Raw genomic sequence first — 19866 nt, forward strand, 5'->3', positions numbered from 1 at the left:
TGGGAAGATGCCCATTGGACTAAAACATATGCACGAAAATTGGCATATCAATTATTCCTTATAAAAGTGCTCCTCATTCTCTTCCATCCTCCACACCTTCCCCAACCCTATAACCCTTTCCCAACCTTCTTTTGGTTTCTCTTTTCCTTTCTTTCTAGTTTTCACAATACTTTTGTTTGGGGTTTAGATCGTAGATCTACGTACTCCAACCTCCCTATCATCCACACAAGTCACGCGCCCATCATCCGCCATCTCTGGCCACTTCTCCACCCACTGACAATCCCCGTTGCAACACACGTGTGCCTCCCTATGCCCTTTTTCATCATGCTACACATTATTCTAAATAACGTCTCTATTTTTTTTTTTTTTTTTTGTAACATGTCCATACAAGAGGGAGAAGGAGATTCGAACTAGATATCTCTGCTTCATGAGGTATAATCCCCGGCCGATTGAGCTCTTCCTTCAAACCCAAGAGCAATCGATCGGATATATATATATATATATATATAAACCTGATTTGCCTGATTTGCTCATCATGTAGTTGATTCATTGAAAAAGAGTACCTTATATGAAAAATTAACCTAATTTCCAATGTAAAATTAAAAAAAGCTCATATGATTAATTTACATGAAATCACACGGCTGCAGGCGCCTAGCGCGCAGTAGATGGAGGTCCACGATTAAATCTTAGCTAGGTGGCTAATATCCGTTGGATACGTATCAAATTTCTCAAAAGCACTGTATGATCTGGCTGCAATAATTTGGTTAACAATTTCAGTAGGATGGAAAGAGTCCCAGAACAAATACTGGCTCCTATTCTTGCATATGTTCTTTTGCTGATCAGGATCACACTGCCCATATTTCCCTACCGGGCAGCACCCGACGTCCCAAACCTTGAAACCTGCATATATAAAAACGCACCAGAAGTGAATGACAGAGACAACGTTCGAGTTCAAAACGCTCTCATATTTATCATGTTAAATCAACGTCCCGAAAGCGAAAGAAGTTTGAAAGTTTGGGGATCGGAGTTATATACCGAAAGATGAAACATTCATGGATGCCATTCTGTAAGCATTGATGTATATAAATTTGGCATCAGAATGATCGGCATTGAGCTGATTTATGAGTAATTTAAGCTCTGTGTTGAAGCGTCGAACGGCATGGTTCATTTTATCTACACACAGGGATCCTTTTTTGCCATGCAAAGAATTCGCATTGGGAGTGCACCCTATTATTCCTACTCCAAACACTACAACTTTCCTTGCTCCATAATTGTACAATCTCTGAAAACATGACAGGGAGGAAATTAATTAATTAATTAAATGGATCAGGAATTAATAATCACAATTAATATATATTACAGGGAAAACTTCATTTACTTTTCTTGTGTTTAAGCGTTTTTGCAATCACACCTTCAAAGTTTAAAAATTTGCAATAACAGATCACTAAGTTTAAAAACTTTGCAATGCCACTCTTACCATTATGATTTGGGGTCAAATTAGACGGTAAAGAGGTGAAATGTTCTTTACTCCCTTGCAAAAATTTTAAAATTAAGGAAAAACTTCACAAAACCCCTCATGAACTTCCACTCGATCGTTTTGACACTACCCCCAAAGTTTGAAAACTCTCAATTAAAGATATCAAACATTCAATTTTTTTCAATTACCCCTTACATCCTTTCGTTAAGATTTTCTGTTAATCTTGTCAAAATTACCAAAATAAAATGAACGCATAAATCTTCACAATTTTTTATTTTATTTTTTATAATAAAAAATTGGTATTTTGTGAATTTTGACAAGATTTAACAGAATTGGATAATTAATTAAAAGAAAGTAAAAATTCAATACTGAGAGTTTTTGAACTTCGAAAAATTATTATGAAGTTTCTACTAAAATCAAAAACAAACTTAACCCACAGCAACTGCAAATCAAGTACGTGCAGCATATGTTTTTTTTATTTTTTTATAAAAAAAAAATTAAAAAAAAAGTAGATATTTCATAAATTTGCACATCCTCCCAGAGGAATTAATAAAAAATCCTAACATATGGGTAACATTGCAAAGTTTTTAAGTTTAGCTATCCGACATTACAAATTTTTAAACTTTGAAAAAAGTTGATTGACAAAAAAAAAGGCTTAAACATGGGGAGGAGAGTAATTGAAGTTTTCCGTTTTTCCTATATTAATTATATACAAGAACAAATTAAGATCAGATTGTGCACCTTTATTTGCTGAGAATATTGTTGGATCAGAACTTTAGCGTAGTTCTTTGGAGAATACAGGCGTTTTGATGAGTAATGTTTGGTCAGGAAGTAGTTGTTGATGTAATCATTGCTTCCCATTCCAACCGAATACAAGCACTTTTTAAGGTACCCAGAAGTTGTGACATTTTTTCCTAGCATGCGAAAAATTCGTGAGATTGTAGCCATGTGGTTCTTCAACTGTCCATCAAAGCTGACGTGAACACCCTGCATCGAGAAGTTCGTGTCTGTTAAATCGTCAGTTATTTCAAAAAGCTTAAACGGGTAAGAAAGAACAAAGATATTGTGTTGATTGATGAATAGTTACCAAATGCTGTCCTGTTTCATTGCGGATGCCTGCTGACCCAGATGCATAATTCACACCTTTGAGGATGTCGGAGCCGCTAGCGGTTGTGAAGGGTGGAATGTGGTGGTCGAAGCCCAAAAGTTCAGCTATAGTGAGAAAGATTTATAATGTCAAGAAGCGAGCTTTTTCTAGCTCTGTTGATTATAAGAAGTAAATTTAATCGTTTAACCTATATTATAACACAGAGAGAGAAAGAGATGGAACCTAAGAAATCAACGGAGGTCCGGCCGTTACTAAACCTTCCGGTTGGCCCGAAAGGATAGTCGACACCATACGGCAGGTAATTGGCTCTAGCCACCGTCTGAAGCTGGTTGTTATTGCCATTGTCGACGAGGGAGTCTCCGAAAATGAAATAACAAGGCACTTGCGGTTTTCCATGCACGTGAAGTAGGAACTTTGAGAGCACTAGGAGAGCAAAAATAGACAACCAAGTTTTCATCGAAAACAGATTGAAAGAAAATTAACAAAGAAAAATAGAAGAAGAGGAAACAATAAAATAGGAGCCGAGCAAAAGAAGTATATATAGAAAGTGGCAAAGGCTCCGTCATCCACTCATTTGAATCCTTGCCTTATTAAGTACGGTCTTCATGACTATTTTGGCTCCACAAATTATGGACCTCCATGCTTTTCATTATTCAAAAATATTATTTTACTGGCTAGCGTGGTAAGAAATGTCGTAAGTAGTAAAAATTGTAATACGCTTAACAAAACTCTTTTGATTATAATACGTCATTGATATGATTCATTGATTTATAAACTTAAAAGAAAAATATTATATTAATATGAATTAATGGTCGATTGTGACTCATATTCATACGAGAAATTTTACTCTTCACGTCAAATTTTTATACTGACTAATATGACGTATTTTAAGTGTCACCCATTTGATGTATAGCTTGGTTAAGAAGTCTATTAAGTAGAAGTAGTCCATTTGATCTAGTTGTGTCGACAGCCAAGACCTACCCCATGATTAGGCAAGGAAGTTGAGGTCTTTTAAGATAATATTGAGATTTGTTAAATAATATAGTTAGTAGTAAATAACTCCTATTCTTACTTTGAAAGTTTGTAGGATATTGTTGATGTGTAACTGTGTCTCTTTGTTCAAGTGGACCACTCTTAAAACATGTCTTACGGAATAAGATTTTGAATGTCATTAAAGGTTTTGGCTTCTCTTATTGAACACTAATTAATTTTAAGATGAGATAATCAAAAGCTCGATCCAACAAATGGTATTAGAGACAAGGTCATGGGTTCAAGTTGAGGGAAGGATTGTTGAGATGCAACTGTGCCACGTGAACTACTCTTTAAACATGCTTTATGGAGTGCGATTTCAAATGTCATAAAAGGCTTTTGCTTCTCTCACTGAACACCAATTAGTTTTAAAATTAGATGGTCAAAGGCTCGATCCAAATGATACTACAACTTTTACTAGGAAATTCTTAGAACTTACTTGACAGTAGAGGTGGCAATTCGCGTTCACATGTCAAGTTCAGTTCGTCTTGAGTCATAGAAATAAGACCAAATACGTCAACCATAACGCAACCTATTTAATTAAACAGTTCAAACCCATCAACTCTAACCCATTCATTTTGTTGGATTCGTGTTAGGTTCATGCCATGTCGAGATATGAGTATAAGACTATATTAAGTTCGTATCAGGTTCGCAAATCGTGTTAAAAATTGTCAGTCTTACCCAATAGTTCATGTAGCACTTGTTAGATTAGTCAATAAATAATTAAATTTGCCTTTCAACTTATATTGCTTAACTTTTTTCACCATTTAGAAGAAAATTGTTGTAAAAATTATACTACTCCAAACGTTTTCTTACATGTTTTGTTTGTGGCTTACAGGCTTAGGCTGCTCTAGCCTAGGTTGTTTGATGGAGGGGTTAAACCAATGATCATGATCAAGAAAGATAGTAAAAGTCATTTCTATTTTTTTTACTTCTTTCTTTTTGTCGGTGGGGAAGCAAAATGATCAAGATCAAGAAAGATCCAAAAAAAAAAAAAAAAAAAATCGAAGATTTGGAAAAGATTTATCACGTGAAATATAAATGGAAATACAGTAAATGTTTTGACCTTTTTCTTCTTTTTTTTTTTTCATTTTTTGGGTGTTAGACGACAACTTGATTTATTTTTTCTGTCCCCAAAAAAACAAAATTATATGAGTGGAAGAAGACAACCGTCATTTTTTTTTGCCGACCAACAAAGAAATTATATGAAGCTGGCTGGAAAGAAAAAAAAAAAAAAAAAAGTTTAATGTGTGGGCTTGGAGAGACAAAAAATAATTGAAGAGAGATAGATTTTGTCTTCTTTGTGGGGGTGGGGAAGTGAGGATATGTAACACGACAATTTTGTTCTGTTCGATGCACCATGTTAGCTCTGTCTGAGTCTCTCAGAGTATAGGACAATGAAGACTTCTATTGCATTATTGATTGATTAGATGTAGAAGAGAGTAATGTTATTTAGTATATTGTTATACAATTGTCGTATAATTGGGATGATGGGGAAATAAAAATTATTCATTGATTTTTTTTATTTTTTTTATTTTTACAAGTGTTTGATCTAAGAACTGATTTTTGCTGATATATTAAGTTGTAAAGGTAATTATGTAAAGGTAAAAACTATTTCTGTATTTTGATGTGTTTTGTGTTTTGATTTGTCTTGAAAACAGAAAACAAAGACAAATAAACATGGTAAGATGTTCGTGTTCTAAATTGGCTGCTTTATTTCTTACCAATTGATCAAAGCACACTAAGAAAGACAGCAAAAACAAAATTGCACCCATACAAAATCATATCTAAGACTAAAGTTACCAACTTCAAATGAAATCATCTCTTCTGAGCTTGCTGAGGGGTGGTGGAGGATACTTGATCCGGGTTGTGCTGTTCTGCATTTGTCCGATTGAGAGTTGTCACTTTTTCTGCCTCAGCTTTCTCAAGCAAAGCCTGTTGATGCATAGTTTTCATCATATCTTTCATTGTCTTCTCCTCTCCTTCAAGTTGCATTTTCATTACAATCTCAGCTTCTTTGTCAATTGGCTTGAAGTAATCTTCAATAGCAGCCTCCTGAAAATATAATATTTTTGTTACACAAAAGAATCAGGCTTACATGGGAAAGAAACAGAAAGAAAAGAGATATAAGCCAAATGAAATAATTGAGCATCTCCAATAGTAGGTACATGTCTCATTCAAAAACGACTAGAAGGCATATGCTCTGGCACCAGCAAAATTTAGCAAATCATAGATACACATTATCCAAACCATTTAGTTTCCTTCACATCTCAAAATTCTGAGACCAACAATTGTGAAATGTTTCAAGCATAGAATGAAACAAATTGTGAGATTGACAAATCCTTACTGGGATTAGCATAGTTTAGACATAAGGCACCCATCATAAGTCTAGAGGACACCTTCTACAAAAAGTCTGAGAAATTGTGAGGTGTCAGAAAAATATCAACTAAATGTTTTCTATATGAGTGCTACTGTTAAGGCCTTTTTCTTTGGCTAATAGCGCCAACTATACCTAATATATTACTTGAAAACTCATAGTTTTCAACAATAACAAAACATGGCCACTTCGTTGTAACCTTTAGGGCGCATTTTTTCGTCATTCAGGAAACTTAACTAACTTTTCTTCACTGGGAAACTCAAACACAAACAAAGCGTGGCCTAGAGATATCAAAATCAGGCGAGTTTGTTGCTCTGTTTCATGCTTAGTATTGATGAATGGAGACTCCTCGTATTCATACTGTATTGACAAAAAACAATCCAAATGAAATCAAGTACTGCTTGTAAAGCAGAGTCTCAAATAATCATTTGTCAAGTAACCCCGCGCCAGTGAACTGAAACTTACTGTTTCTTCAAGCTTCTTATTTAAAGTTTGCATCTCCTCAACCATACGGCGAACCTCCCCCAAAATAGCCTTCTCTGGTATCTTTCTCAAGGCTGCCTTCCTTTCTTGTGCCTGGACACAGCGGAAGAGCATGTAGGTAAAAAAGCATATTTAGACAAAACATGTTTACCATAAGAATGTGAATGCTCAAAATAATAGAATCAGATAAGCAACAGTAGCAGGAAAAAAAAGGCTGTGAATTAAAGTCTGATGCTAATAAGTTTTTTCTTCCCATTCCCATATAACCTATTTTATTATTTTTTTTAAAAAAAAAATGATTCTCAATTCTGTCATGGAAGAAAAAGTTTCATCTCCATCAAAACATGTATATCCCACACAAAATTAAGCTTTAAACAGGATGAACTTGCATCCATTGAAAGTAATGAACTGTAGGGACCATTTGACAGATTTGAATACTTGGGATTCCCTTCCATTAAACAATCACCGTCATTCTTCATCTTCTTTGAGGATGCACAGGTACAATTGCATATCAAACCCCACCAATACAAATATTATGGCTTATCTTACAAAAAGTAGCAAACCCCCACTCCCAACCAAAACAATTAAAAAATAAAGAGAGAGGGAGAAAAAAAGAACACATGAATTCCCAGAAAGGATCCCTTATAATTAAAACACCTACTTCTAAGTGTGTCACCAAGAGGCAAAAATTACATGAGGCAAAAGCAAAAGTAGCCAGAGAACTGAAGAAAAGGAGGAACAATCATAGCCAGAGCACTGGAGAAAATGAGGAACAATCATATGAGTCAAGAGGTCATCATGCACATCTAAAAAGTTTGGAAAATTGTCTGGTTCTACCTCTTCAAACGTTTAATTTTGACAAAGTTGATCATTTGATATGAAAAGACATCAAGGACAGGCAAGTTTACAAAGGAAACATGCGCATTTTCACTTTTAGCCCTAATAACCACATTCACAGAGCCTTTTGAGGCCATGTATTTTTTATACAGATTGCTCGTTTCTGTAATAGAAATAGAGCAACAAAGCCCAAAGATTTCATCAATGAGAAAACAGTAATTCCAAGGACAGCACTATCAAATGAAGTTTAATAGGAAAGCCAGCAGAGAGCAAGCTATAATATCTACGTCTTCCTCAATTAACAGCCTGCATATCAGAAGATTGTTTATGCAAAACTTATTTTATTCTTGTCAACCACCTCTTTTGAGCCTTAGCAATACATTTTCCTTAATTAGCTTATGAGAGGTACATGTTACCAAGTGCATAATGAATTTGTATTTTTTGAGTTACACCATATCACCTACCTCATTAGTTCTAAACTTTCTGATGCATTAATGACCAAGGACGCAAGTTATATCACCGATATCACCTGAAACCCCTTAGTAACTAAGGTGAGGAATGTTAAGAGAAAGGAAAAAAAAAATGCATTTTACGTAGTATTTTCCATCAACTAGCAAAGTTGACTCCATAATATGCTTACTAGATAGGTTTGTAGCATCTCTACTATCAACCACCAGATATCCTATATGATGCTTCCTAAATGAAGTTAGTACTACTTGTAGTATAAGCCAATCCATGCTGCTCACCAAGCAGATGTAGAGACAATCAAATGGGGCATCTTATACAGCCCAATCAGAGATTTAAGAGGCCCTAACGTATAGATATTTTATATCTCAACACTCATTACATTTAACAACTTTTGAAGGGCTACACGTGAAATATGTACCAAATGCAGCTGTATATATAAATTACCAGGAAAAGCATAGCTGTCACCAGAAATCATGTTCAATATTAATCTTGCTTGTTAAAAAAAAGGAAAAAGAAGCAAGAACCACGCATATATGAGCACACATTTTTATAGAATATCAAGAAAACATTACATAAAAGAAATAGAATTGTACGCAACACCTGTTTGATTTGTTTCTCAAGCTGCAACCTAAAATTTCGAATTCTGCGCTCTTCATACCCAGACAGGACTCTCACATAAAACAGGGCTTTCCTTCCAAACTCCAGTAGCTTATCCATACTAATTCAACTACTGAAATTTCAACTTTTCCTGCATAAATTGTAGTAAAGGTTACAAACGTTCACTTAATTCAACAACATCATTTTGTCTGAATTTAAATTCATAGATTTAGTGTACTATACAAATTTCAGCTTTAATTTGTTCGGTTGCCAAGAAAATATAGGAAAACCGAATAGATTAAGGAACCATTTTGTTTGCATTTTTTTGCAAGTAATTTTGGTACTCTAATTTCACTTTCAAAAGCAAGAAAGCCCAACCAGTAAAGTACGTGCGCACTAAAATCATTCACCATGTTTCCGACTTTCAATCCCAATAGCTATTGCTACCGCTATCAATCCCAATGGAACGACTTACAATCCTAGTAGCTACTGGTGTTACTATTAATCTCGGTATACTACAATCATTTCACATTTCTTGGTAGCTACTGCTACCGCTATTAATCCCAGCAATACCGCTTTCCATCCTGACTACTGCTACTGCTATTATTCCCGGTAATACCACTTTCCATCCCAGTAGCTACGGCTACAACTATTTTTTTATTTATTTTTGATAAGTAAGAAGGGCGCAATTCTAGTACATAGGAAATAAATAAGAGAATGTCTCTAAGTAGAAGAAGAAAAGAGAACAAGAAGGACAGAAAAACTAATCACTAAAGGACGTAAACAAGCAGCTGTCCAAGTGAAAAGAGAAAAGAAGAAAAAGAACTTTGAGCTCCTCTAAAGTCCTCTCTAGGTCCTCAAAGCTTCTCGCATTTCTTTCCCTCCACAAACACCACATAAGGCATACAAGGACCATCTTCCACACCATAACACTCCGAGAACAACCTCCCGTCCACCAACAGGCAAACAAGTCTGCCACACTATTAGGCATAACCTAAGACAGCCCAAAGCGGCTGAAAATAGCTATTATTTCCAGTAATACCGCTTTTTTTCTTGGAATCTACTGCTACCCTATCAATCCCGGTGGCACCGCTATCAATTCCGGGGGCATTGCTTTCATCATCAATTTACAATCCCCAGTAGTTAAAGCTATCATTATCATTGTGGGCAAACCCAGTAACTAACACTATCATTTTTCTCATTTGTTCATAATCTGCCACGAGGAATACAACTCCTCATTACAAAATATTTACTCGCTTCTTTCACAGAATACAACTCCACAATTCGTTCACGAATGTATTGTACCATGCTCATGAAACATATTTTTCACATGTGAATACAACAATTCATAATCAATAGTACATAAAACTAACCAGTTTCCAATCTTCACATTTCTTCAAATAGAAGGATTATACAATGCAGAATTTCTTTCATGCCAACATAAGAATAAAAAGTACGCAACCTTTCTTTTGTCAGTTTTCATAAACAATATTTTTAACTGATTGTCAGGGTTTTGAGATAGTTTACTTACCTAGAGAGCCGGCCCACCTTGTACATTTCCAGCCTTTCACCCCTAGTCCTGGATTTAACGCATAACCTTTGTTTAGAGAAGTTTCTTCAAATCAAATCCTTCATAATTTAATGAGAATCATGCTGTCCAGAATTTCATTTTCTGGACAGCACTTAGTTTTCTCCTCATTATACTCACAGCATAGGCTAAAACAAGTTAAACATTCAACCATGACCAACCAAATCCTTCAAACAAAAAACCAGTACACTGCCTTGAGGAGAGCATTCTCAACTAGTATAAAGTAAGATCCTACAAAACAGAATAGCCAGCTCCTCCTACATGTCCTTGTTAAATCAGTGTAATCCATTTCGAATTTATACATTGCACCTCATTAATTAACTAGAAATATCACACAAGGTTCTTTGAGGATAAACAAAACAGCACCACAACAGTAAAATCAACCCAACAGCCATAATCCATGAGCAACCAGTGTAGGTGTATCTAACATAACTCAGGTTTCCTAAAAGTTTCAGCAGCCCTGCATATACTCTGCTTTCCATGTCACTAAATTGAAATATGGCTACTACAATAACCCCAAGTGTTGAGAATAATATTAGGCAGCAGATATTTCTTCCAAGTAGATAGTTTTCTAAAAATTTCCAGCCTTAAATTCATGAGTGAATCCTGCACTTGGCTGCACTAGCTATCAATATTCTGTCAAAATTCCAGCAAACTGAATGCCAAGGAAATACTAATATTCTCCTCTCAATCTTCATATTTTTCCACAGCCAAAATCCATATTTATTAATTCATTCAGCTACAATTTCTTTTACGCATACAGGGCAGCTGTGGGAGAATTGCCTAACCCACAACACTTAGCTTAGCTTATTGGAATAAAAACGTATTACCTAAACAGAATGAGATAACCATAATCTATGGTTAACTCTCCATATTCTTTTTATTGTCTTTTCTCAAGTAAGCTAACGAATTGAGCAAGGATGAAAGTTGGAAAAAATCTCCTTACCGCCAAACATGCACATCATTTTTCAGTTTAATGGATCTCTTAAACCAGCATATAATGATTATAAAATAGAGCCCAAAATGGATTCTAAGGCAGCCAAGAGAAATCTAAGTTCCACAAATATATGAATCTGTTCATTAGTCTTGCATGTACCATTTTGTACCCATTTTAGTAATGAACATATAATCTATTAATCTGTACACAATACACTTTAACCATCCACAATACTTCACTGCCAAATCAAACTTTCCTCTTGCGTGCAATAATTTTAACGTATCTTCTGTTCTGGCTATCAACTTAAACATCAGAGATCAGGATATTCTTGAGAAGGACTAAGTAACAGAAAGAATTTTCATCCTTAGCTCAAAGAGAGCATCTTATGTAAGAAGTGATTTCATCTATGCAAAATTCTTCCTGTCCAGCCCATTATACAGAACATAATTCATCTCAGTTCATGATAACCAGATTAATAGAAACAAACTATTAAAGTTTCAGAAATCCAGTTGGGATGTGGCGTCAGCTAGAGCAGTAGTAATTGCCGAAAAACTTTCCTAAACCAGAACTAAACCTTCAGACTCATACTCACATTATCTTTCAATTTCAAACAAATCGGGTACTCCACATGCTTAAAGAATTTCAACATCTCATCCAAGGAGCTTCGGTTACTCCCAAACAATCAAGTTGTTTGCAAGTAAAATTCTACCATAACCCACTACACAGTACACACACTGACACAGATGAACTCCCAGAAATGAAATAACATTCAAATTATGCAGAGAATGGGTTTTGGGTTCTACTTCAAAATCTCCCAATTTCTTATATAATTAACTAAATATCCAATCAGGCAGCAAGAACCAGTACCCATTCAGAGATTGACCCAATCCCAGCATCAACATCCCATTTTGAAACAAAATTCGTGATGCTCCATGGAGGTTTTTCGGTTTACAATCAAGGTTCCAAAATCTACAGAAAATTTTCCCAATCTAATAACTTGCATCAAAAAGACATTACCCAACACTAGCAAAACTCAAAATCGAGAATCTGAGAGAGTGAGCAGGGAAATGGGGAAAATACCGGAGAGAGAGAGAGAGAGAGAGAGAGAGAGAGAGTCAAAGGGAGAGACCAGACCTTGTAAACGCACAGCTTTTGCTCTCAAATTCTCCCTCTCTCGCGCCCTTCTGCCTCACTGATCTCTGGAAGAGCTGAGAAAATTCCTCTGCTAACAACCCAGTCTCCGGTGTTGCTTCTGGCGACAGCGCACTACTGTGCTGTCCCAATCTTCTTCTTCTTTTTTTTATTTGAAATATATCTTTAATAATCCAGTCTCAAAATCTCTCGGCCCACTTGATACAAAATTATGTTGAGTGGGCCCATTATCAAAACCCAAACAGGGCCAAAGGTCCAAAACTTGCAATGGGGACCATTAATTCCATTTTTAGGCCCATTGACGTAAATTCACAAATCAATTTCTGAATGAATTGGGCAGAAATCTATTCAATGAACTTGCTGATAAATCTTAACGTCTCGTTTCGTTTGTAAAATGGGTATTCCATTCAAAAATAAAATAGTTATTACTAGGAATAGAAGAATAAAATAGAATAGTTTGCTAACAATTTATATGCTTTAATTGGAATTAAATCAAAATTACTAGAAAACTCCTCACTATTTTTTTTTTTTTTTTTGAATTGTTCGAACGAGACTTGCAATAAACCTTTTGGTTGAACGGAATGGGATCCTCTCCATTTCAAAGAAAATTGAGAGGAACTGGTTAATGCAATATAGGAGGGTAAAATGGTCTTTTTGATATTTTTGATTTTTTTTAAGATCTTTAATCTTCCTGTTTTGCCTAACTGGTTTCTATCCATTTCAAAAAAAAAAATGAAGAGGATCCTTTTGGTGGTCAAATGAGTTGCGAGTTTGTCCTTTGGTCTCCCACTTTGACCCTTTTTTCTGTCGGGCATACCCTTAACCCTCTCTCTCACAAAGTACTAACATATATATGCCTCATGCCTGGATTGTAATCTTGAGGAGCTTCATTTCCTTGGCCCATGTTCCAGTTTTTTTTTTTTTTTTTTTTTAGGAATTTGAACTCTGTTGGGAGAAAAATTAAAAAATAAAATAAAAAATCAGTAGAAACTTGGAAGTGTATAGAATTGTAACTTGACTAATCATTTTGGAGCGAAGCAATAGTGTAGATGTAATTAGCACTTTTTCTGAGTCGTTACGTCCAGACATTAGATAATGGTCTATACTAGTGGTTGAAGAATTTTTCAGTGACAATGTCCATGATCAGAATTTTTCACTTGTTTAATGTATCAGCCCTCACTCTTAGGCCTGGTGTCGAACGTACATCCTCGTTTGACCTAGGGACGTTGTCGAGCATACAAACTCACCCGACCGAGGTTTGTCATACAAAAAATAAGAAAAAATCACAAAATAAAAAGACGAAAATTGAAAGTTCAACATTATTTTCTCTTATTGGCATTAAAGTTCACACATTTTTTTCAACAGAATCATTAACTACATAGGGATGATGCAAGCCAAAATCTCCAACTATACTTGTACTAAGCTTTAAACAAAACTCCACACTTCTCCACAAACACAAATCTTAGGTTCAATTCATAGCAAGAAAAATAGTATCAATAGCTTAATTTCTATCTCATGCTGCAACAGCAGTACCCATAATCTCCATCTTCAGAGCTGGGCTAATCTGCTGATATCAACTGGGTAAGCATCTGATGCAGACTGAGCATTATAAGCTCTCCTCCCTACAATTGCATTCCCTGCCTCAGTTGGATGAAAAGCATCCCAAAAGAGGTACTCATCTCTGTTCTGGCATGGTGTTTGATATGGCAGACATGTAATCTGCCCATTGTTCCTCCCTACACCGCAGCACCCGGCATTCGTAACCCGGAAACCTAAAATTCGTCGGAAAAAATGTTAAAATATTGATTAAACGATGATTCGGAAGTCGCAGAATGAAAGTTATTTACCATAAGATGAAGGGCTGCTAACGATATCTTGGAAAATCCCATAAGAGTCAACAAAGATAAATTTTGCATCTGCAAGATTGCTGTTGAGATCATTGACAAGAGATTTCAACTTGTTGTTGAATATTTGGAGGGCAGAATTGATTCTTTGCACACATGTTGACCCATCAGGGCTATTTTGAGCCAACTCATTGGGGCTACACCCTATTTGACCAAGTCCAAACAAGACCATTTTCCTTGCTCCATACTGATACAAAAGCTGTAACATAGACAAAACATATATATCAAAGAACATGAAAATAATTTTAAGGAAAAATTTAAGAGATATAGTACTGACCCTTAGTTGCTGAGAATAATCTTGAAGAAGAACATCAGCATATTGTTCAGGTGTATATCTGTTGCTGCTGGAGTAGTATAGGGGCATGAAATAGTTGTTAAGGTAGTCATTGCTGCCCATTCCAATTGAGTATATACACTTGCTTAGATAATCTGCAGCTGAGTTTTCATCCCCAAGTAGGTTTACCACTTGTGAAACTGTATTTTGGTAATTTTGCACCTGCCCGCTAAAGCTAATCCGGCCGCCCTACAAGTAAAAGGAATTTGTAAGTGAACTATAACGTTTAGAATAATTGGAAAGTCTAATCTATTTAATTAAATGGGACTCTGGCTCGATATCATCCGAACCCGACATCCAGATACGAAAGAAAGTGTAATGTTTAGTTTGGTTACCAGTTGCTGCCCAGTTTCCTGTCTAATTCCCGCTGCAGCTGATGCATAGTTCACTCCTTTGAGTATGTCTTGGCCACTTGCACTTACATAGGGAGGTATATAATCGTCAAAGCCCAAAAGCTCAGCTGCAGGCAGATGGAAAAGTACACATATATAGTTTAGCTAAATATTATGAGTTTAATATGCTCAAGCTTGGTATATTTTCACATCCATATAACTATTTAATTTCTAAATAATGTACATGTTTATAATATACATAGATGGTAATAAATATATTCAAGGAAATAAAAATTAAAAGGTACTTCTCATACAGATCTGGCAACAAAGTTTTCTTACCACAATTTACTTATCTTTTTTTCCCTTACTATTTTTCCAAAGGGAAATTAATGAAGGTGTTAGCTAGCTAGTTTCAGATTTAGTGCAGGCACCAAAACCATGTGCAACAGTGCAAGGAAATTAAAGGGCAGCAGGCACACACATCAAGATATATAGAAAACGATAGCTTCTTCATTAAATTGTGTTTGAATATGCATAAAACTGGCATTTATTACATTAGAAAGGAAAAGACACATGCATGCCTTTATTAAATGTACTTTATTACACCATGTTCATTTTTGGACCACTATATTTTATATTTTAAGAAGTTGAACTAATTAAAAAAAAAAAAAGAAAAAACCCTATATTTTCTCATTTCTTCAGAACATGAAAGGAAGTCGGACGAAGATTTTTATTTTTTTTTTTTTTTGACAAGAGAAAAAAAATATTTAATAACTTTCGCTATATCCGAGAATCTCAGATAAATAGAGGAAAATGGGAAAAACTTTTTTTAAAAAAATCAGGGCTAGCTATCTGACAATTTGAGTGCTCCCAATAGGGTCATTGGATTGGCTTGTTGATCACCTTTTTCTTTTTCACTTTAACCATGCATGCAAGCAATTAGCAAATCATATATGCTTTTGGTAATGGTGCTTTCTCTTGAAAAACTCCCTATTGTATGCATGAAATTAAGCTTGAATTTGTCACTATATAATATATATGCATCCTCCAACATTGATGTTTGTGTTTTGCTAACTAACTAAAGACATGCAAGAAATACTGACAATTTTTACGACTGCACGCAAACTCGACATGAAACTAGAGAGTTAGAAACCGCTCACCAATAACGTCGACCGTAGTTTTTCCATTGGAGAACCGTCCGGTCGGTCCGCCGGGGAAGTCGATCCCATATGGCAGGTAGTTGGCTCTCGCCAATGATTGGAGTTGGTTGTTATTGCCGTTATCCACCAAGGAGTCTCCAAAAATGAAGTAGCATGGTACTTGAGGGGCCGCTTGTGCCGTGCACCATATATTGATGAAGAGCAACACTATCCCACACGCCACCCCCATTTTCTTCAGCTCCCTCGCCATAGCAGAAATTTTGTAAAAGCCACGAAAAAGAACAGAAATGGGAATGGTGGGGGTGTTTGTGAGAAAGAGAGAGAGTGATGAGGAATTTAAAGGCTATGGGTAAAGTATTTATAGAAGGGAGAGAAGAAGGAAAAAAAATGGGCATGTTTTTGCTTTTACAGTTGAGGGAGTTGGTTAGAAGCATTAATTTCACGCGGAGATAATGTGAATCGACGACCGGCCGTATGGCACAGGGCCGGCGCTGCCTGCCACCTCTCTTCCCTCTGATATTCTTGTAGGTTGAAAACTGCAGTAGATTTGATTAGTTGGGTACGTACGTAGTAAAGTAATCATGCAATGATGCCCAACGTAATCACTATGATTAATTAGCAAAAAGATGGAAAACAAACAACAAGTACATATTCAAGTGTAGAAAACTACGACACTTAGCAGCGGATCAAGTAAACTGTCACGTCTATTAGTAAACGTGCATGATAAATGTTATGTAAATTATTTTATGACATTTTATATTTTAGTGGCCAACATCCATGATATGTGCCACCTGAATTACCTACGTACCACGTTAGTTTGTAAAAGATTTATAATGAATATGATTATATATAGTATTCTTAGTTAGTAAGACTTGTAAGTGTGTGTTACTCGAACCTAATTATTTGTATCTGCATTTGGCCGAATGTTGTGGCTACGTTTTTTGCTGATAATTTTTTACTCGACCCACGATTCTGACACGAACTCAACATAAAATTAAAAAATTATGATTGTAAGGATTTTACTCTTTTAATTAAAGGGATTGGGTTCTGATTGACGTATGTAATCTTATACATGTACTTTGACACAACCTAAACTCGACATGAACTCAATACGTACAAAATATAAAGATCCATTTTGTAGAGCTTTAATCTCAATTACTTGAACAAGTAAATTAATTGTTGTATTAGTTTTGCACATGCCTCTCGTTATTATCATCTATATATATATATTCGTGGGTAGGTACTATTTCTACCAAAAACCAACTACCCTAAACCTAAAATTATGGGTTGAGCCTTCACTTTTTTGACCATTTGTTTGCATTATGCATCTGATGATCTGTCCATGGATGTTGAATCCGACCGAAACAATCACTACTTGGATTTTCGTAAAACAATTTCTTTTGTTTTTATACGAAAACAAGATCTCAAAGCCCCCAAAAAAAAAAATTTAAGAAAAAAAAAAACGTGTGGTAACATTTTCCTAAACCTTAAACAACGTCACGTACAAGTAGTTATGATACTATGTTAAACTTATTACTAAAATATAAATTAGGAAAGAATAACTGATGCAAAAGCAAAAGCCAAAAAAAAAAAAAAAAAACACAAAAAAAAAAAGCCACAAAAATTTAGAGTGATTCAATCTCATAAGGGTCTGTTTGGGATTACGTTTGAGAGGCTTAAAAGTACTTTTAACACTCAAAAAGTTCATTTGAAGAAAAAAATACTCGTTTTGTAAAAAAAAAATTAAAAGCGCTTTTAAGGGTCCAAAAAGCCTCAAAATAATCAAAACGCAATTCTGACAAAAGCTTCAAATGAAGCTTTTGCCCAAAAGCTCTATTGTTCAAACGCAATCCTAAACAGGCTCTAGTCTACATGAAATTAAGAGCTTGATAAGACTATATTTTTATAGACAGAAATTTCTTCCTAACCAATCTGGAGCACATTAAATTCTTAACCTAATTAATAGCAGTTACTAACTTATAGACTAAATTTAATGTGCATTTTATATGTTTATAGACATTTGGCACTATTTTAAATAGGTTAAAAGATATTTCCTCAAGACTAGTTTGGAGAAAATTTGTATCATATTTTTATTGAATAACTTAAATATACATTTATATAATTACGTACATGATGTATTTATAATCAAAATTTTGGTAAATGAGGCCGTAGGTTAAGAGAGATTTGATTAAAACTATAATAAATACCTAAAAGAATAAATATATATATTTTTGGAGAAACTTCACTTAAAATTCCTGAATTACGTACCGTTCGTTTTGAGAAGACCCCCCTAAATTTTAAAAACTCTCAATTTCACCACATGAATTTTCAATTTGATGCAATGTACCCCTCCGTCAATTTCTGGATGTTAAAAGTGGTAAAATGACCTTTATACTATTGACATTTTTATAAAATTCTAAATTTACCCTTAATTTCAAATTAAAATTTAAAAAATAAAAATAAAAATTGAAGAGTAATTTTATTTTTTTAGTGGTTTCCATTAGGGTTTAATGGAAAAAATTGACGAAATGAGTCAATTGCACCAAATTATAAATTCAGAAAGTAGAATTGAGAGTCTTTAATAATTGAAGGAATCTTCTCAAAACACGTGATAATTCAAAGGTCTTAAATGAAGTTATCACAGTATTGTACACTAAATATGTTGGTTAATTAATATTAAGTCATTATCTGGACATGATCCCAGCCGTACTTAGCAAGAAAGAACAAAAGAAACAGCCTTTTCCTTGATGGACCAAACAATGGACTGATGGTAACACATTAATTTCGAGTCTTTCTGGGGATGAATGATGTTAACACTTGCTCACATGCCATTATAAATACATGCACCCCATGTGGTGCCATTGCCATTGCCAACCCCTTTTTATATTTAATGTTTGCCTTTACTTTTCTGTTCCCCACTAGTCAAACGCTATTTATATCAACGGCCGGTAATCAGAATGGCAACAACTCCGGCAATGTTTATGAAATTTATCGCATATTTCTCAAAGTCAGTGAGATGCAAAAAAAAAAAAAAAAAAATTAAGGTGGTAAAAATAAGTAATTATAATAAAACACATAAATTTACATAAGGGTATACAAATGGGGCGGTTAATGATTATAACTATCCCGCAACCGCTAACCGCTTTAGTATGTGGTTATAAAAAACCGCTAGCCACCAAGGGTGAGGCGGTTAGCGATTTTTGGAGTAAGAAAATTGAAAAATAACCGCTAACCGTCAATCATTATATATAATAATATAAATATATATTTTACATTATAAAATATTAAATATATAGCATTAAAACGACATTGTTTTGGTGTTAAACACCAAAACGTGTTGTTTTAAATACGAGTTAGAGAGATGGTTTCATCATATTTATTATTTTTTGGAACAATTTAATCCAAAATTATTTAAATAAACCAAAAAAATAGGCACAATGAAGGCCCAAAACACCTCCAGAAGCCCATATTAAAAAAAAAAAAAAAAAAAAAAAAAAAAACTGTTATAAAACCGTCAGTTATTGGTTTGAATAATCGCTAATCACCGATTATAAAATAACCACTAACCGCCTAAGTAGAGTGGTTGCGGTTATTAAAATCCAATAACTGACTTAGGTAGTTTTGGTTGCAGTTAACTGTTTTATCCAGTAACCGCTAACTGCAACTGCTTGTACATCCCTAAATTTATATGATTCACCACTAAATTCTACGTCTATAAAGTCTCAACAAGATTTCACTATTTTTGAAAAATACAATACGAAAGGCGTCAATAATACATTCACACAAAACCCTAGTCACAAGCAATTATAAATATGACCCCAAACTGGTTCAAAACATCAAAACTAGCCAAAACCTATCGGCCCAAGCCTCCACTCCATAAATTAAGCCTTAGAGAAAAAAAAAAAAAAAAGAAAAAAAAGTAGGGCTTATAACGTTAAATTGGGTTGAATGCTAACCGGATTAAATACAAAATTAGACTCTACATAACTTAATACACGTAAAATTCATGTAACAAATTGTTAAAAATCTAAATGCGCGTGAAGTTAACATTTTTTTTTTTGAAGGGTGAAGTTAACATCTTAA

General features: G+C 34.7%; 3 protein-coding genes across 7 annotated transcripts; all 3 read right to left on the minus strand.

Annotated features, from left to right (window-relative positions):
- Positions 1-541: 541 nt before the first annotated feature.
- On the minus strand, positions 542-3072 carry LOC132171888 (GDSL esterase/lipase At1g29670). Its single transcript, XM_059583301.2, has 5 exons — positions 2808-3072; positions 2565-2689; positions 2219-2464; positions 1036-1282; positions 542-900 (listed from the first exon to the last, which is right to left on the minus strand). The coding sequence occupies exons 1-5, from the start codon at positions 3040-3042 to the stop codon at positions 680-682; spliced, it is 1074 nt and encodes a 357-aa protein (XP_059439284.2). The 5' UTR covers positions 3043-3072; the 3' UTR covers positions 542-679.
- A 2237-nt stretch (positions 3073-5309) lies between these two features.
- Positions 5310-12176, minus strand: LOC132173064 (transcription factor IIIB). 5 transcript variants are annotated; one of them, XM_088516933.1, is made up of 7 exons: positions 12036-12176; positions 9908-9955; positions 8380-8527; positions 6457-6567; positions 6229-6351; positions 5962-6027; positions 5580-5669 (listed from the first exon to the last, which is right to left on the minus strand). In XM_088516933.1, exons 3-6 carry the CDS (start codon positions 8494-8496, stop codon positions 5995-5997), a joined length of 384 nt encoding a protein of 127 aa, XP_088373059.1. In that variant the 5' UTR covers positions 8497-8527; positions 9908-9955; positions 12036-12176; the 3' UTR covers positions 5580-5669; positions 5962-5994. The 5 variants fall into 5 exon arrangements, with proteins under 5 accessions (XP_088373013.1, XP_088373018.1, XP_059440611.1 ...); XM_088516887.1 differs by lacking the exon at positions 5962-6027 and having other exon boundaries at positions 5310-5669; XM_088516892.1 differs by lacking the exons at positions 5962-6027; positions 9908-9955 and having other exon boundaries at positions 5310-5669.
- Positions 12177-13358: 1182 nt separating this feature from the next.
- LOC132170481 (GDSL esterase/lipase At5g45670) lies at positions 13359-16101 on the minus strand. The gene is made up of 5 exons (XM_059581472.2): positions 15784-16101; positions 14627-14751; positions 14235-14480; positions 13901-14156; positions 13359-13825 (listed from the first exon to the last, which is right to left on the minus strand). Exons 1-5 carry the CDS (start codon positions 16031-16033, stop codon positions 13602-13604), a joined length of 1101 nt encoding a protein of 366 aa, XP_059437455.1. The 5' UTR covers positions 16034-16101; the 3' UTR covers positions 13359-13601.
- Between the last annotated feature and the right edge of the window lie 3765 nt (positions 16102-19866).

Source organism: Corylus avellana, chromosome 1 (genome assembly GCF_965113065.1).
Source record: "Corylus avellana chromosome 1, dhCorAvel1.hap1.2, whole genome shotgun sequence".
Lineage (NCBI taxonomy): Eukaryota > Viridiplantae > Streptophyta > Magnoliopsida > Fagales > Betulaceae > Corylus > Corylus avellana.

Coding starts and splice junctions, on each gene's coding strand:
- LOC132171888 (XM_059583301.2), bottom strand. CDS start 3,042: ATGAAAACTTGGTTGTCTATTTTTGCTCTCCTAGTGCTCTCAAAGTTC. Junction 2,465..2,564: donor ATGAAACAGGACAGCATTTG/GTAACTATTCAT, acceptor TTCTCGATGCAG/GGTGTTCACGTCAGCTTTGA. Junction 1,283..2,218: donor AATATTCTCAGCAAATAAAG/GTGCACAATCTG, acceptor TCATGTTTTCAG/AGATTGTACAATTATGGAGC.
- LOC132173064 (XM_088516892.1), bottom strand. CDS start 8,496: ATGGATAAGCTACTGGAGTTTGGAAGGAAAGCCCTGTTTTATGTGAGA. Junction 6,352..6,456: donor ATAAGAAGCTTGAAGAAACA/GTAAGTTTCAGT, acceptor TTGTCAATACAG/TATGAATACGAGGAGTCTCC. Junction 5,670..6,228: donor TTCCCAGTGAAGAAAAGTTA/GTTAAGTTTCCT, acceptor TTATATTTTCAG/GAGGCTGCTATTGAAGATTA.
- LOC132170481 (XM_059581472.2), bottom strand. CDS start 16,033: ATGGCGAGGGAGCTGAAGAAAATGGGGGTGGCGTGTGGGATAGTGTTG. Junction 14,481..14,626: donor AGGAAACTGGGCAGCAACTG/GTAACCAAACTA, acceptor TTTTACTTGTAG/GGCGGCCGGATTAGCTTTAG. Junction 14,157..14,234: donor ATTATTCTCAGCAACTAAGG/GTCAGTACTATA, acceptor TCTATGTTACAG/CTTTTGTATCAGTATGGAGC.